Source organism: Triturus cristatus, chromosome 8, assembly GCF_964204655.1.
Source record: "Triturus cristatus chromosome 8, aTriCri1.1, whole genome shotgun sequence".
NCBI lineage: Eukaryota > Metazoa > Chordata > Amphibia > Caudata > Salamandridae > Triturus > Triturus cristatus.
The window spans coordinates 1,273,466,641-1,273,485,189 of record NC_140591.1 but is presented as its reverse complement, the minus strand read 5'-3'; the positions used below and the strand labels follow the sequence as shown (position 1 = coordinate 1,273,485,189).

The 18,549-nt window shown below is 46.0% G+C and overlaps 1 protein-coding gene across 1 annotated transcript in view; it reads right to left on the bottom strand.

Moving 5' to 3' along the window:
• MPC2 (mitochondrial pyruvate carrier 2) overlaps positions 1–18,549 on the bottom strand; it is a 95,908-nt gene that overhangs the window by 42,138 nt on the left and 35,221 nt on the right. Inside the window, exons 2-3 of the mRNA XM_085622995.1 lie at positions 13,133–13,173; positions 1,413–1,497 (exon numbers count right to left, since the gene is read on the bottom strand). Of these exons, the coding sequence (XP_085479121.1) occupies positions 1,413–1,497; positions 13,133–13,173 (126 nt within the window). The remainder of the gene's footprint in view (positions 1–1,412; positions 1,498–13,132; positions 13,174–18,549) is intronic.

Here is an 18,549-nt window from a genome sequence, read left to right as displayed (position 1 = left end):
TGAAGGGGATCTAGAGACAAATGAGCTGGCCCTCAATTTAGATGTTGTTAGCAAAATGTATTTGGGTCAAGGAAAATTAATTGTAATACATATGGGTATGCAAACCTATTACAACAATGTGGATAGTACAATACTTGAGGGAAAACTTGAAAAGTAAGGCTATGAAGGACATATTTAGATACAAATAAAATCAAGATTACCAAAAACATGAAGGAGGCTGGGGGCCACATTGTGCTCTTTAGGATCCCTTTTGGAGTGCACAGGGATGTGGAATGCTGCTTACTGTACTCCATGTATATTTGAATGAATTAGAAACTCAACTCCTCAAAGTAAGAACTGACATCATCCGAGTGAACTGCAGAGGTATCCTCCGCCTTCCTTCTCTAGGAAGACTGGTATACACTCCCCTTACCTGAGAGTGCCTTACTGATGTTCATTCCCAATGCACGAGATAAAACAAACTAAGAATCAATGTAGCAAAATGCTGTTACTTTGCAGTGGCCAGAGAACCGATTTACTTATTAAGCTCTTTGTTTATGTGAATAATTGTACCACTGCGAATCTGGGCCTTCACTTTTTGGAATCTTCCTCTCTGGCAACCCAAATCTCTAAATAAGCAAACGCTATCAAACAGACAAATTATGTAATCAACTGCAATGCAACTGCAATGCATTGCCATAGGAAGGATAAGCACAATTTCCACTTTTGGAGTTTATAAAGCTAAATTATGTGAGGCTTGTTTCCGGTTCAGGGAAGACCTGGCTTGGCAGTTCGGGCTTGACTGTTCCCATGAGGCACAGGGTCAAGACTGATTTGCATATGGCTGGGTCTGAACTGTGGTGGCGAAATGAGCTAAAGAACGATGATGGATTCCACCCAGATCTGTGACTGGGGGTGAGTGTCTAAAAAGTTTCAGCGCTCCGTCCATCATCTCCTTGTGTTTGCTTGGTATAATAAGTGGCCCGTGTTCTTGTGAATTAATAATGTATGATAAAACTTATCATTGACAGATTATTTTTTTTTAAACTTTAATTTTGAATTTTTTCCTGTTGCAGAAAAACAAACATACATAAACAGCAGCAGCAGTTAAATACAGTTCTGTGCACATCATCATGTGCCCCCAAGACATCTATTCTTCTGATTGTGAAATTTCAAGTGAAACCATCTCAATATATTCATGTAGTCAGGGGAAGTCACACAATTATTCCACACACAATCACTACTCTCCAGGTCCATTATCCGCCCCACCCAGGTCACTCTCGCCTATCATTTTGACAGATTTAAATGCTATAAATTAAGTACATGGATTACACAAAATCCTAGTCACAAACTAAGCAATACCTCCCCCATTGCATTTGTGAAATGCATCATTTCTTTAGCAGAATCGGACGATAAATGTTTAAAACATTCACCTGTGGCTGTTAACACTCCAGACTGAGCTGTGCTGAGCTTTTCAGCTGGTCTTCTCATGTCAGCAAGACCTGCAATCACCAAACCCTGCAGGTAAATAAAAAAATAGTTTAAACAACTGCAAATAGGAAATCAATAATGTATGTAATATTATTCTGTATGTCTAACGTAATCTAGACTGCATATCAATAACAAACTATCATGATTATAACAATTACATTGCTTAACAAAATAAAACAAAAACTGGAAAATGTGTGTTTTGAGAATAGATGCATAAAGAGCTCACAAGAGGTAATTGCACTAAACATTGATAGTAAATATGTGAGTCACATTAAAAACAGGAACTCCGCAGTTACATCTTAACTTCTTACTATTAATATCAAAATAATAGACACAGGTTGCTATACCTTTTATTGCACAACTGTAACTTACCTGAAGGATCCTTAATCAAAATGTTACTTTTCAAAAGAAAGCACAAAGTTAGAGTGTTTCAGGAGTAAACTATTTTGCCTTTTTTAAAGTAATAAACTGTATCGTCTGAAACATTTAAAGGTGTTCAAAGTCTTGGACAATCACCAATATACAATAGATTTCCCTTGATAAAGCATAAACACACTTTTTTTTATTAAATAACACTTAAACAATATTCAAATAGGGGAAGGATTTGAAAATTGTGGCTTAATGAACCACAATGGAACAATCTTCTCTTCAGTTCAAATGTTTCAAAAGTAATTTGAACCTTTTTTCCCCAGCCAATATTGTAAAGAAAATGAAGAACATTCCAACAGCAGAAAGGAATTAAAATCATTGGTTAGTATACGTGGTTTCAACAGCTCATGCTGCTGAATCCAAAAACCAGTGCAGCTTTCACTTGCATAAGGATATTATAACCCACTTTTCAAACATCACATAGTCAAGCAAATTTATTTTAAACAAGTCTCATTCACTTGAAGCGCCTAAAAGGTGAAGATCTGCTATAGTAATCATCCTTCTCCTTTCAACTACAGTATAGATTATTCAACAATTACTTCATACACAGAGGAGGTAGTTCACATTTGTGTTTGGCTCCTCATTGGTGATGACATTTTAACTTTAAGTCTTAAGTTGATACATAACCATGTTCAGTGATTTGATACTCCCTTCACCCTAACGGTCTTGTGGGTTGAAGGGAACACTAAGATGATCCCAGCATTTTAAACCCGCTGTAACCCTTCCAATCTCCTGCAAACATTCTAAAGTTACTAACTTCAACCATAAAAAGAAGACTTAGGGATGTAAAAATGATGAAAGTACACATTACACCCAAAACATGCTTAACTTTGAAAATTATAGTACCAGAAATCTGACCCTCTCAGTGGAGAAACCTACATAGCCAGCAGATCAACTTGCTCAGCTCACATCTACAGCAATTCTCAGGTACGTTCTACAGCCAAATGACACAAATTCACATCCCATGGAGTCAGTGCCATACAGACAAAAGCTATTTCAGATATATTTAATCAGTGCACAACACATTGATATAAGTAGCAATAGGGACGATTTAAAAAATGAAAGTAATTCCTATACTTATAAACCTATTCTGTGTGTTGGGTGCCATGTAAAGGTTTCAATAGGTTGCATTTCAGCAAGAAAAGTTCAGATTGAGAAGCGCTTTGATGGAGAAACGAATCTGATAGCATGAATGAAGACCCAATATAATTCTCCTACACTCGAGGAAAGAAGCAAAGTTCAGAACTTTGCAACCAAAAAAAACACACTGGAAGAGAAACATTCAGTTACTGAGGCTTAGCAGAAATTTATAGGATAAATATATGTTTATTCTAAGGCATTTTTTACATTTTATTTTTTAATCAGCAAGAGGCCCGTTATAAAATCAGTTGGCATGGATCGATACTGCTCTGATTAGAAGTTTTACTGGTTGCAGGAATGCATTAAGAGAACCGAAGTGCTTCATTGTTCATTTCCCTCCTACTGAAAGCAGGAGCAAAATGTGAACGAAAATGGGCCTGAAATCAGCAACCACATTTAGCCCTGGCCCAAGTAATTCTGGGTCCAGCATGTATTCCCCACTCCAGGGCCAGAAATATGTGATGTAAAGTAACTGAAGTGGAGATATTGGCTGGAATGTGCAACTCTGGCTCGGTTTCTCCACCTCCAATTTTCAGGAACTTCATGGTGCGAATCCTAGTCTGCAGGGTCTCTCCTACTGCCAATGTCTGACTCCTCTGCCACCTACTGGTGGGACCTCAAATTGATTTATTGTCTGGGAAAGGGACTGTAGGCTTGTACAAGTGTATTGTATTCTAATTGCATTTATATAGCGCTTACTACCCCTGACGAGGTGTCGAATCGCTTTTTCGGCGAGTAGTGCGCTACTCCGGAACCCATAAAGGATTAGTGTTGAATTAGTATAGTGAAATATAAGTAGTGGATAGGTTATTCAATTATTTGGATTCAGAAGGATAGCGGAAGGATAGAAGAGGGAAAAAAGGTTTGAATTTATATAGCACTTGTTACCCCTGATGGGGAGTTGAAGCGCTTTTTTTTTTTTTGGGCAAGTAGCACGCTACTCCGGAACCCATAAAAGATTAGTGTTGAAAATTAGTATAGAGAAATATGAAAGTAATTTGAGTGGTGGATATGTTATTCAGTTATTAGGATAGAGAAGGGTAGAGGCGGGATAGAAGAGGGAAAAGAGGTTTGCATTTATATAGCGTTAGGTACCCCTGATGGGGTTTTGAAGCACAAGTGTGAATGCAATAAGGTCACTTCCACCTCACAAGTGCTCAGCAGCACCAGCTACCTCTTTAAAAAGGTAAGTAACTGGATCTCAGCAATGGGAGAGGGACTAAGGAGGAGAGTAATAGGAACAGAAAAATCAACCAGCTGCTGCAGTGCAGAGGTGCACTCAAATATTTGGATGATCAACCAAGTTCAAGTGCAACTCTTTATTCTTGTTCAACTCCACAATCACATTCTCCAACAATTTCAGCAGGGGAAGTTGGTGGTAGCTAGTCCATAATTAATCAGGGGATGCAGCTCTTCTACTTGAGATGAACACAGTATACAGAAGATGGGTACAGAAGGAATCCTTAGGCTAGGTGTGAGCAAGTTTCCCAGCAGTCTTCAGCCTTTCCAATTCATCTCAGCTAGATAGTAAGGCGCAACTTGGGTGTCTCTGTTCCATCGTGCCATCTTCTTGCGGGACATAATCTGACCTACTGGATCATTTTCAAACTGGTGCAGCAAATACTCAAAGGCTTTCATCCAACATTATAGATCTGACCCAGACATTCACAAAATTACAGCTAAATGGTCAAAAGGTGGTGGGGGGGTGGGGGGGGTGGAGGAAGAGAATGGCTAGCAGCTGTAGAAGGACAGGGAGACAGAGGTCTGGAATAGTCAAAATCTGTCCTCTTTGGGAAACTTACCATCTTTTGGGTCTTTAACCACTGACCGGGTTCCCAAATAGTACTTCAACCCATCATGCACAAAACCACTCAACAATCACTAAGTACTCAGTAGAAAGCAAGGGGGTATTTAGGAGAGACGGAGCAGAATTTAATTTTGAGAAACTGCAATACCCTTGGCAGCAGGGACGATGGGCACAATAGTCCTGTCCCTGCTAAGAATTAGACTATTACCAGTCACCCATCTCTCTATAGTCTGTTTTTTGCAGTAGCCTCTTCTAGTAGTGGTGAGGATGGAGTAGTTTCTTTTCTGTAACTCCAGTTCTGTAGTAGGGGTATCTATGTTACAGTCATAATCTAGAGAATAGTCACGCCCATGTGCGCGGACCCCGGAGCAATAAAAATAATCTCTTAAATTGTCAAGTCATGCAGACCTGCATCTACACTTAAGAGAGAATTTCAAAGACCGATAATGCAGCCTATATCCACAGGCTACACTGTCCAGTACTTCAACTAGAAAGAATTCCACCAGCAACCACCAACAGCACTGCCTGTCCAGCTTTTTCCATAGAGAAAAAACCTGCCTCTTCCAGCAAAAGCCTCTGGAATGATAGAGAGGAAGGAATGGACAGACAAGCCCCATAGGCTGCCATTATGTGGCTCAGAACAGGATACTGTGCCTTTAAGAAAACTTTCCAGAACTATTCCAGTATCCCAGAATGCACAGCAGGTCCCTTTTACTTTCAGTTCTTTTTGAAGGCGTAGCACGCCAGACCTGTAGCATTCCTTATATTAACATTCATCTCTCCACCGGGAAGAAGGGCGGGCGCTTATGACTATAACAGAGATACCCCTACTACAGAACGGGAGTTACAGAAAAGAAACTACTCCTTCTGTAGTAGGGGATCTCTGTGTATAGTCATAATCTAGTGAATAGAATGGCAAGCCCATCCCCACACAAAAACGGCAGTGGAGAAGATTACAAAATAATACCACTACTGTGCGAACAAATTTCGCAGCGAAGCCTGCCCAACCTGAGCATCTGCCCTGGCATCCGCGTCCAGACAGTAATGCGCAGCAAAGGTATGGACCGACTTCCAAGTGGCCGCCTTGCAGATTTCTGCAATCGGAACATTACGCAGCAAAGCAGTCTTGGCAGCTTTGCCCCTGGTGGAATGAGCCTTAGGTTTACCCCCTAAGGTCTTATTAGCCTTTTGGTAACACAACTGTATACAGGACACAATCCACCGAGAGATGGACTGTTTGGAGGTAGCAAGACCGGTCCTGACTGATCCATAATTGATAAACAATTGGTCTGACCTATGAATATCTTTGGTCTTATCAAGATAAAACTTCAACACTCTCCTAACGTCCAGGGAATGTAGAGACCTTTCCGCTGGAGAAGAAGGGTTCTGAAAAAACGTAGGTAAAGTTATGGTCTGATTAACATGAAAATCAGATATAACCTTAGGAAGAAATTTGGGGTGAGTATGCATAACAACCTTAGCAGCATGAAATACAGTATAAGGTTCTCGGCAACACAACGCCTGAATTTCACTCACCCTGCGGGCCGATGTAATGGCCACGAGGAACGCCGCCTTCCAGGACAGGTGCTGCAAACAAAGCCTTGTGAATAGGTTCAAAAGGCTCCTTCATCAATCTGGACAGCACCACATTCAATTCCCAGGAAGGCGAGGGAAGTCTGACCGGAGGGAACACCTTCTTCAAGCCTTCCAAAAAATCATTGACGACAGGGATCTGAAAGAAGGAAGTCTGTGAAGGGCATTTCCTGTAAGCAGTCAAAGCAGCAAGATTAACCTTAATGGAGTGGAAATTAAGGCCAGACTGCGCCAAATGTAAAAGATATGGCAGGATGACATCTTCCTTACAGGTCGTCGGGTCAAAGTTCTTGGATTTGCACCAGATGCAGAATCTCTTCCACTTGTAAGCATAGGAAGTCCTAGTGGAAGGACGTTTAGCCTCCTTCAGTATGCCCATACAATCTTCTGGTAGATTCAAATGGCCATATTGCACTATCTCAGGAGCCATGCCGCCAAACTCAAAGACGAGAGGTTGGGATGCACCATCCGCCCCCCGAACTTCGTGAGAAGGTCCGGCCTGCACGGCAGCCGCATGTGAGGAAGGAGAGACCTGTGAAGCAGGTCCGTGAACCACCACTGCCTGGGCCATTCCGGGGCAATCAGGATCATCTGCGCCCCGGACTTGGACAGTTTGATGAGCACTGCCGGAATCAGGGGAATGGGTGGAAAAGCGTACAGAAAGCTGTTCGACCAGTCGATCCATAGCGCATTCCCCAGCGTCCCCCCTTCTGGTAGTACCTGGATGCGAAGTCTCTGCATTTGCTGTTTTCGGCGGTGGCGAACAGATCTACGTCTGGAGTCCCCCACCTTGCGAAGACTTCTCCTAGTACCTCGTCGTTTATGACCCATTCGTGGTTCTCCTGAAGCAGCCTGCTCAGTGCGTCCGCCTGAACATTCTGCACCCCCGGCAGATGCGTGGCCGTGATCATCAGTCCGCGGGCCAGAAGCCAGCGCCAGATCGCCTGCGCTTCCTGCGACAGAGTGCGCGATCTCGACCCCCCTTGCTTGTTGAGGTAATACATCGTGGCTGTATTGTCCGACTGTATCAGCAACGAGGTGGTCTGGAAGGACGGATGGAAGGCCTTCAACGCCAGGTACACGGCTCTGAGCTCCAGGAAATTGATGTGGTACGTCGACTCCAACGGGGACCACTTTCCTTGTATCTGTAAGTCTCCAGAGTGCGCTCCCCAACCCTGGAGAGACGCATCCGTCACGATAGTCGTCTCAGGAATGTCCTTGTGGAAGGGAACCTCCCTGAGGAGATTCTCCGCCGAACACCACCATTTCAGAGACTGAAGAGCATGTAGAGACAGCCGGATCTTGTCGTCCCAAGAAACTGTTCTCTGATCCCATTGATCCTCCAAGCACTCCTGCAGTGGTCTCATGTGCAGCCGTGCGTGCGGCGTGAGGAAGATACAGGAGGCCATCGACTCCAGCAGCGAAGACACCTTCCTCACTGTCGCCGATGGAGCGGCCATGAGGTCCTGAGCCTTCCGAAGGAGCGATAACCGTCTCTCCTCCGAAGGAGACACGCTTGCTGACCGTGTATCGATGGAGGCCCCCAAGTACTTTATGCACTGGACCGGAGTCGGGACAGATTTGGACATGTTGACGTGTAACCCCAGCTTGTTCAAGAGAACGCACGTCCTCCGGAAGTGCGCCTGCGCTTCCGAAAAAGATGAGGCCTTGATCAACCAGTCGTCCAGGTACGGGTAGACAAACACCTTGTTCCTTCGCAGGTGCACCGCTACCACTGCCATGCACTTTGAGAAGGTCCTTGGAGCAGACTTTAGCCCGAATGGCAGTACTGTGTATTGATAATGATTGGCGCCGACTTGGAACCGCAGGAACTTCCTGTGTTTCCGTGCAATGGGCACATGGAAGTACGCATCTTGTAGGTCTATGGCACAGAACCAGTCTCCCTGTTGCAGCTGAGGGTAAATCTGATGCAACGACAGCATGCGAAACTTCTCTCTGCGAATCCATTTGTTTGCTTGCAGCAAATCCAGAATGGGCCTGAACTCGTTCTTGTCCTTCTTTCGAGCCAGGAAGAAACGAGAGTACAGACCTCTTCCCCTTTGAGACAGAGTTACGTCTTCCACCACCTTTTTCCTTAACAGGATGTCTGCCTCCGCCTTGAGTTCTCGCAGTTGATACCGCGAGCTTACCGGCGGAATCGCTGGAGGCGGGCTGATGAACCGAAGACTATCCATTGCAAACAATATTCAGCACCCACTTGTCCTGAGTAATTTTTCTCCACTCTGCCAGAAAAAATTGAATGCTTCCCCCCACTGGAGTGGGTAACGGTTGCAGGGGAAGTAAATGCTCAGGGCCGCGCCCCGGCCGGGCCCTTGGTAGCAGGAGCGGACTGCTGGCCCCCTCTACCCTTCTGGCGTTTCTGGAAGGGTTTACGGAACTGCTGCTGCTGGTGGTGCTGCTGCTGTCCCGAGGCCTGCCCACGCCCTCTGCCCGCAGACCCGAACCGTCTCTGGAAAGGGAGTTTCTTCTTTTCTGGCTTCTCCAACCCGACAGCCGTCAGGGTCTCCGCCTCCGTCTTCATGCGGGCCATCTCGTCGTCCGCATGCTGGCCAAACAGGGTTTCCCCCGAGAAAGGTAGATTGGCCACTCTCTGCTGAGCCTCCGGCTTGAGCGAGGTAAGGCGAAGCCACGCGTGCCGTCGTTGGTGGACGCCATGACAGTACCCATGCGCCGCCAGCAGGGACACATCCGCTGCCACACTGATCACCTGGTTGGAGACTAGCATCCCCTCGCGCAAAGTCCCCAGGAAGTCTTCCCTCTTGTCACGAGGCAGCAGCTCCGCATACTGCTGGAGAGACTCCCACAGGGCACGGTCGTAACGCCCCAACAGAGCCCCGGCACTTGCCGCCTTCATGGTGGTGGCAGCCGTACCACAGACCTTCCTGCCTGCCGAATCCAGCCAGCGGCTTTCCTTGTCGGGCGGAACCGTCGATGAGGGGGTGGTAGCATGCTGCTTCCTCGCTGCCGTCACAATGACTGAATCCGGCTTAGGGTCCGTCCTCAAAAAGGTCGGGTCCGAGTCCGGAGCCCGATACTTCTTCATAAGCTGGGAGGGGGCGGATTTCGTCACTGCCGGAGTGAGGAACAACTCCATAGCGGGCTCCACCAGTCCCGGCACGAGAGGCAGCAGGGGGCGAGACAGGTGCTTCTTGTGCAGCGTCTCGAATATCACGGACGTCGTAGGTGTCGGTACCGTCACCGTGATTCCCAACTTGGCTGCACCTCTCAGCAGCACCTCCTGGAAGGAGACCAGATCGTCAACCGGCGACACCCTCGTCCCGGGTGAGTCCGACAGCCTCGGTGAGAAGTCCCTGGCCGATGATAGAGTTCGCGATCTGGATCTGTGCCTCCTGTGGCGTCGTCTCGATGTTGACGACGAACGCCCACGGCTCCGCGATCTCCCTCTCCGTCCGGAGCGGGAACGCGATCTTCTTGGCTTCGGTCTGTCCGCCGGCCTCGCCGGGCCCGGCGACGGTGGCTTACCCTGGCGTCGCGGCTTAGGCGTTCCCTGCAGCGGATACCTGGGCAATGAGACCGATCGCGCCGGAACCGGTGGTGGGCCCGAAGGCCTGCGAGGCGGAGGAGGAGGAGTCGGCGGTGGTGGTGGTGGCGTCAGTGGCGGTGGAGGAGGCGGCGTATATACCACTGAGTACCCCGAGCCCGGGGACTCCGTCGAGGGACTCCTGGTGTCCGGGCACCCCCTGCGCCTCCTCGACGTCGATGAATCCTTCGACGGCGACCGCCTCCTCGACGTCGATCGCCTCCTCGACGTCGATCGCCTCCTCGACGTCGATTGCCTTTGCCTCCGTGACGTCGATCGCCTTTGCCTCCGTGACGTCGAGTGACGCCTCGACGTCGAGTGACGCCTCGACGTCGAGTGACGCCTCGACGTCGAGTGACGCCTCGACGGAGAACGCCTCCTCTTCACCGACGGCGAACGGCGACCTCCCCTCGACGGCGAGCGCCGACGCCGGGCCTGATCTCGACGTCGATGCCTCGACGGAGATGTTGACGGCGTCGACGCAGACGATGCCGTCGACGGCGGTCCGATCAGTTCCCTCGACGTCGAAGTCGCTTCTCCCCAGAGCCCTGGGGGGACGGTGAACACACCGTGGTCATCCCTCTCGACGCCTTAGTCGACGTCATCGACGCCGGTGGAGAGTGGGGGCGTTTGCCGGTCTTCCTGCCCCTGGGGAGCCCCCCAGAGGCCTCAGCATGGGCAGAATCAGCCCCTCCTGACCCACCTTGTGCCTTCAGCCTTCTGTCCTCCAGGACTTGGAGCCTGATCTTCATTCTTTCCCTCAGGGTCCTGGCTGAGAACGAGTGGCAGATATCACACTCTTCAGGCACATGGGACTGGGGAAGGCAGCCTATACACACCTTGTGTGGATCTGACTTAGCCTTCTTCCTGTCGCACTCTGGGCACTTGTCGAACAAGCCAGGCATGTTGACAGCACCAGAACACTAAACACTTGAAAAAATTGACAAAAAGCACCAATAAACCCTTGAAAAGGGAGAGCTCAATGCTCCAGGGTCCTGCTAGCAGGAGCCGGAAAAACGAACTGAAAGTAAAAGGGACCTGCTGTGCATTCTGGAATACTGGAAAAGTTCTGGAAAGTTTTCTTAAAGGCACAGTATCCTGTTCTGAGCCACATAATGGCAGCCTATGGGGCTTGTCTGTCCATTCCTTCCTCTCTATCATTCCAGAGGCTTTTGCTGGAAGAGGCAGGTTTTTTCTCTATGGAAAAAGCTGGACAGGCAGTGCTGTTGGTGGTTGCTGGTGGAATTCTTTCTAGTTGAAGTACTGGACAGTGTAGCCTGTGGATATAGGCTGCATTATCTGTCTTTGAAATTCTCTCTTAAGTGTAGATGTAGGTCTGCATGACTTGACAACTTAAGAGATTATTTTTATTGCTCCGGGGTCCGCGCACATGGGTGGGACTATTCACTAGATTATGACTATACACAGAGATCCCCTACTACAGAAACACCCTGCATGCACTCACTGCTCGAACATAAGTCTAGTACTCTACTAGAGAACAAGTGTCTAAGAGTAAGTAGAACCCTTCTCATGGGGTTGGTAACAGAGCATTAGTAGCACTGCTGTGAGGTTAACAAAAAAAAAATACAGGAACATGACAGTATGGAAATACTGTACTTACTTGTTCACTGAAAGTAGATTTAGTAGTAGACTTCAAATAGGAAACTTATCCTCAATCAATGGACTGGTAGAAGAAAAGTAGCTGCATAGAAGCCAGTTTGACACATGAGGGCTCATTAATTCCATACACAAGATAAGGGGAGGGGGTCAATGGTAATTAATCCCAGTCGTGCACTAGTTCAAACTTCACTCTATGAGGAGAAGCTGGAGACCAAAATTCCTGTGTCTTCAAGTCCATTATAGAATCACCTAATCACTGTCCACTCTCAGGGATAAATTATCACTAGGCCTAGGGAGGGAATTGAATGAAAAGGAGCTCTGCTCTTGCTTACTTGATTAACATGCCCTAAAACCTCCAATTTAAATTCACTTCTTACACAGGGCTGAATTAACTACATATATGGCAATGCCTCAAATGCCGTACAACCATCCCCATGAAGGTAGAGTTCGGCATTAGCTCACTGTGCTGATTTAGAAAATATAGCGCTCCGCAAAGAAGAGAAGACAGGGAAATAAACATTCCACAGAAAATCACAGGGATGGAATACTACAGCATGCCTCTAAAGCCAAACTACCACTAATGAAAAATAACTTGATTTAGAATTCAGTCAGTGAACTTACATCTGACAAAAAAATCCCTGTGTCGAAGTAGGTGGACACCAAGGGAATGGAGAGGTGAAAGTGCAGGTGGGAGGGAGGGTAAGGGAATGGAGAGGTGAAAGTGCAGGTGGGAGGGAGGGTAAGGGAATGGAGAGGTGAAAGTGCAGGTTGGAGGGAGGGCAAGGGAACGGAAAGGTGAAGGGGCAGGTTAAGGGAACGGAAAGGTGAAGGGGCAGGTTAAGGGAACGGAAAGGTGAAGGGGCAGGTTAAGGGAACGGAAAGGTGAAGGGGCAGGTTAAGGGAACGGAAAGGTGAAGGGGCAGGTTAAGGGAACGGAGAGGTGAAAGGGGGTGGGCGTGAGCGTACGGGCTTGGAGAGGGGGAGGGGTGGGAGGGTACGGGCTTGGAGAGGGGGAGGGGTGGGTGGGAGGGTACGGGCTTGGAGAGGGGGAGGGGTGGGTGGGAGGGTACAGGCTTGGAGAGGGGGAGGGGTGGGTGGGAGGGTACAGGCTTGGAGAGGGGGGAGGGGTGGGTGGGAGGGTACGGGCTGGGGGAGTGGTGGGTGGGAGGGTACGGGCTGGGGGAGTGGTGGGTGGGAGGGTACGGGATGGGGGAGTGGTGGGTGGGTGGGAGGGTAAGGGCTTGGGGAGGGTGGGAGGGTAAGAGCGTGGAGGGGTTTATTTTACTGTCTGTCCTAAACAAGACGTTAGGTTGGTTAGCTGCACAAGTTAATTAAACAGCTTTTCAATACTCTAATACGATTAGGATACATCCACTCCGCATTGAATCCATGCTTTTGGCATGTCATGTCTCGCAAATACTTTGCTAATCTGCTGGTGTAGTAGACAAGTGTCAAGAGTTACATCAGTTATTTTCTTTTTTTTTTGTGTTTTAGAAAGGTTTAATACTTACCCACTTCATGAGTGGTGCCCAGAAAAATACAGTTCTAGGACCTGCAAAGAAACAAAAATATCAATCGTAAAAATTATTATTTTTGTGAAATCTGTGTATTGTGAAGCTGTCCAACCCTAAAGTTAAAATAGTGCAAAAAAACATATTCTAAGTCACATTTTGTCATTTGTTGTAAAACTATGCATGCCTTGGAGAAGTGGTGTAAAAAGGACAGTATAAAGGTCACTGTTGAAACCATATTTAGAAGACTATGTAAGGACACCAATATTTGTTGTGATCGGTTACAAAAGTTTGATAAAATAAACTAGAATATAGTCTGTCCTCCAATTTTCTCTACTTTGATCACGCTTTTCGGGTTGATTCTGTTCACTCACCAGCACCCTGTGTTCACTTTGTCACACTGAGCACATAAAAGTTTATTTGATAAGCATTTGTCTGGGTCCTCCAACATCTAACTATACACTTGCCTATCTCATACTAATGGTTTGTCATTGTTGTATTAACATGGTCTTCTCTTTCTTTTAAAAATAAAAAATAAAATCCTGGCTTATATATTTTTGATTTTGTGGCATATTTATAGATCACACCTTAAGTTGCTTTTTTGTGATCATTAATGATACCTAGTGTGGCATTGTTGTTTGCGTACTTTAAAACACATCCACCTAACGTCTCCGTGTCGCTCTTGTGGTTCTTACTACTTATCTGTTCTCTAGGCTTTACCACATCCAGGATAAAACGGTATAAACTATGGATGCAGGATGGAGTGAATTACTTTTTTAGTCATTACTTTAACTTTCAAAAATAGAATGTCCCTAATCAATCCCAGAAGGATTGTATTTTAATGGAGCTGTGCCTCCTAACTATGGCCACAGAAAAGATGGTGGTGATAAAAAGAGCATTGGAGGGAATCCAGGGCTAGAGGTAAGTAACAACGGCAAACTTACTTTGAACAAACATTCTTAGCATTAACAAGGCTCATGTGATGTATGAAGCATGAGGAAAGCAGAATAAAGCCCTATTCAAGGCAAAAAGTAATACCTGAACTGGAACTTGAAGATAAAATACATTCTAGTACAGCACAAGGCTGTTTGGCCAAGGGAAACAGTTATAGAACGTGAGGCGTAAAGGAAAATTACAGAATTGGATTAGTCACTTGGGTTTCTGTTATTGCTGGGCATCTGAGGCACTGTACAGAGTTGTGCTAAATTGAGAAAAAAAGATAAATAGATAACAGGCTAGTTATTTTATCCTAGACTTTATTGCTGCGTATCATGGAGTAAAGTTTATTGCGAGTGCCAACATCTTACCACCTTCCGTAACACCAAAAAGAGTTTTCCAATATTTAGGTTTACCATTTGGATGGGAGTTGGCCACTGCCTTCTTTCAAAAATGAATGTATACATTGTTTAAGAAGGTGCTAGGCATGGCATGGAGTGTTTTGAAGAAAACATTTTAGAGTTTGTTGCGACATCATAGCATGTTTAAGGATGGTTTTTAAACAGCTTACATAAAAGAGGAAGCTTGTTACATTTCAAGAGCTGCAAGCTTTTAACACCTAAATAGGACAGGTTGGTGGCTGAAGGAGAGCTAGGTCAGCAGCCAGTGAAGTCACAATGGATAGAGATATGTTTTTGTGTGGGAAGAAATTTGTATCACCAATCACTGTGCATGAGAAGTCATTAAAGGATGCTTCTAATGGACACTTTGGTTCAGTGGCTACTATGATGCTGTTCAGGAATACTCATTGGTGGCAGAGTATGCAAGAGGAGGTTAAAAACACTATGGTAAAAGAATGTGGCAGGCTTCTACAACCAGTAGCTCGTGAGGTTTTGGTAGCACTCCAGCTACCTGTAAGTAGCTCTCCTGTGGACAGCCCAGTCCGCAAAACGTGTAGCTTTTTGCTTGGATGAATTAATATAGTTATATCAAAATCAAAAAGTATATATTGCAGATGAAACTATATGTATTTTCAGAACTCATAAGGTGACTTTTAGAAAAATTGATGATTTTTCAAAATACATTCAAAGCGGATATTTGAGTGCTAAGTCTCCTGAATGTCATTTGATTTATTACAAAATGGTTACTTATCTGTAGGAGTAGTTTTGCAGTGTGAAGAATTTTTGGGCTTCACATGTTGTGCATTATTCTGCCATCTAAAGGTTGGGTCCGGAACTCTCCTCTTGTAAATGTCTTTTTGTTTGTTTGTGTTTTGTAGAGCATCAACAGTCCTCATCATTTGGTGCTCAGTCCATCCTCTCCTGATGTCAGACACCCTCCCCAAAAGCCTCTGAGCGTGGTCACTATCTTCGGATCCTTTTTTCCCTTGGCGATCATCTGACCATTTAATGTCCTGAGGGCTTACCCTTGATTGTACCTTATTTATGTCCTCATGATTTTGTCTTGCCTCATTTCCAGTGGGATGAGGCCCAAAGCGACTGCAAGTGGCTGAGTTATATTCAAGCATTCCATTCATCACCTTGTTGTTGTTGCAGTTGATGGCCTAAGTGCGATGTGTATACCCAGACGTGGGTCCCGTGCTCACTATGCCACTGGAATCAAGCTATACCTGTCTGATGAGTCCGTATCAGGTCAAAACATGTCCTAGATTGCTTGTATTCCGATTTAGGGAGGACATGGTAGTTCGGACTGGACTGTTCCCATGAAAAACAGGGTCAAGACTGATTTGTATATGGCTGGGTCCAAAATGAGGTGGCATGGTGTGCGAAAAACAGTGGATTGGAATGGGACCTGGATCAATTGCCGGTGTCTGAGATTAATTCAAGCATTCCACCCATCACCTTTTTGGAGGTTTCATTTCTTGTATAGGCAGGTGGGTTGCATATGAATCCAGAAAATTCTTCAAGCTGCAAAACTATTCCTAAAGGTAAGTAACCATTTCGTTTTGCAGCATGAATCTTTTCTGGATTCACATGCTGTGCATCGATTTTGTATTGGTTTCTTCACTATAGTGGCTGGATTGGAGAGGAGAATGAGCTTGTAAACCAGTGTATCAGTACTCTGTCCCACTTGTGCTTCTCTGGTCACCTAGACGTCAATGCAGTAGTGTCTTGTGAATGTGTGTTCTGACCGCTGTTTGGCTGCCATACACATGTCGTTCAGTGTAACGTGTAACAGGAAGGCTACCATAGCTTCCTTCTTTCTTGTCGTATGTGCTCTTGGTTTAGTTTCTAGCTGCATGCCAGCTTTCTTGTGACACATTTGAATCATCTGAGTTACCCCCCCCCACGTGTGATGGTGTTTTTGGTGACGGACTGATCTTTGTTACGGTCTGCAAATTATAAAAAGAGCGGTATCCCTTTTCCGATTTCTGATTTTGCTCTCTCCAGGTAATACATTGTTGCCCTGGGGGCGTCAAGCGTATAAAGTGCTCTTTCGCCTGAGTCTCTGGATCATGGAAAAAGCTTGGTATTTAGATTGTCTGCCCTTGTAGATCTGTAGGTATGGCGTTTCTATGGTGAGTGCTTGAATCTCACTTACCCTGCGAAGCGTTGTCATTGAAATTAGAAACGTGGTCTTAAGCTTGATGAATTTGAAGGTGGCCCGTGGAGTGGTTCGAAGGGTTATTTCATCAGTTGGGTCAGCACCACGTTTAGGTTCCAGATAGGTACTGGTGCCCTCCTTGGTGGGGCTATTCCTTTAGAAAACTTTGACCATTGGGGAAAGTAAACAAACTTCTTGCTATGCATCCCCTTGTATAGGCCACTATCGATGCTAGATGTAGCTTTAGTGACGCATGGGTTAGATTTCTAACAGATGTATAACATATCTGATGACTGTGTCCTGTCCTGAAAAAGGACAGACCTCCCACACTACCTTGTGTAACTCCCCCATTTTGCCGTGTAGCATTTCCTCTTCTTGCTTTCCTGAGGACTATCACTGCTTTCTCTTGCAGCTCTAGTTAGCCAAATTCTAGGTCTTCACGAGCTATGTTGCTAGACTCGATGTGCTTGGTTCTGGATGAAGAACCTTCACCCCCTTCCCCCGTATGGAAAACAGGTCTTGTAACGCTTGCAGTCTCTGTATGTTGTGTGCCATCTCTATCAGACCTGAGAACCAGGTACGTCTTGCCCACTGGGGAGCAAATAGTATTAACGTCATCTGTGATTGTCGGCACTTGATGATCACTAGTGAGCATAGAGAGAAAAGCGTAAGCAATTTCCCTGACCAGTCTATTGACCGTGCATTCCCTAGGGAGTGGTGGTGTGGGTGCCTTGATGCGAAGAACTGGCATTTTGTGTTTTCTGGTGTTGTGAACAGGTCCATTTCTGGTGTCCCCCCACTTTTTGAACACCTTTTCGATTACCCCCCGAATCATCTCCCACTCGTGGGAGGTGAATGCTTGCCTGCTCAGTTTGTCGGCTTCCACATTTGACCCTCGGTAGATGTATTGTTATGAATAACTGTTTCTGGATGGCCCACCTCCCATATCTACTTTGCTAAATTTGATATGGCGTAGGATTTTGTCCCCCCCCCTTTACTTGTTGTCTCTTTGAACTTGAATTGATTTGTTCCACAACCGCTTCTGAAAGGCTAGGAACACGGTCCTTAGTTACAGCAAATTTGTGTGTTGTACCGCTTCTTCTGCTTTCCAGATCCTTCTGATGTTGAGCTTCCTATATGAGCTCCTCATTCCTTGTGGAAGGCGTCCGTGGTGATGGTCACTGTTGGAGGTGCCAACATGAAGGGTCTGCCTACTGTTATATTCGTCCTGTTCCACCACATCATTACCTCCTGTTCTCTTTGTGTGACAACCACTAGATCTTCTCAGATCCCCATTGCTTGTGACCATTAATGTTGGACCACACCTTAATTTGTCTCATGTGTAGCATCACTTGTGGTATTAGTGGTGTGCAGGAAGCAATCATTTCCAGCAACTTCCCTACAGTCCTCAATGTCAGAGGCTGACATTTTTCGTAGCGGCGAGCTTCTTGCGTTATTGCCAGTACTCCATTATCGCATGGGAACGCCTTCGCTTGCATTAGGTTTACTTTTGCTCCAAATTAAAGCTTCTCCTGTTCTGTTGTGGGTAAAGATTTCTCCATGTTTATGGTTAATCAAAGTCTGTGGAGTGTAGTCATCACTGTCCTTCTACTGTCTCTGCACTTGTGAGTAGAAGTTGCCCTTACCAGGCAGTTGTCTAGGCAGGGGTAACACATGTATTCCTTTCCTTCTCGGATAAGCAGCTACGGCTGTTAAGCACTTTGTGAACACTCTGGGAACTGATTTGATCTTGAATGGTTAAACCCTTAATTGGTAATGTGCCTGGTCCATTTATGAAGTGCAGAAACTTATTGTGTCTGTGGTTCACTGAGATGTACAGATAGACACCCTTTAGCTCTGTGGTTGCCATGTAAACCCCCTGCTGAAGTTGAGGGATAACTTCTTCTAGGGTTGTC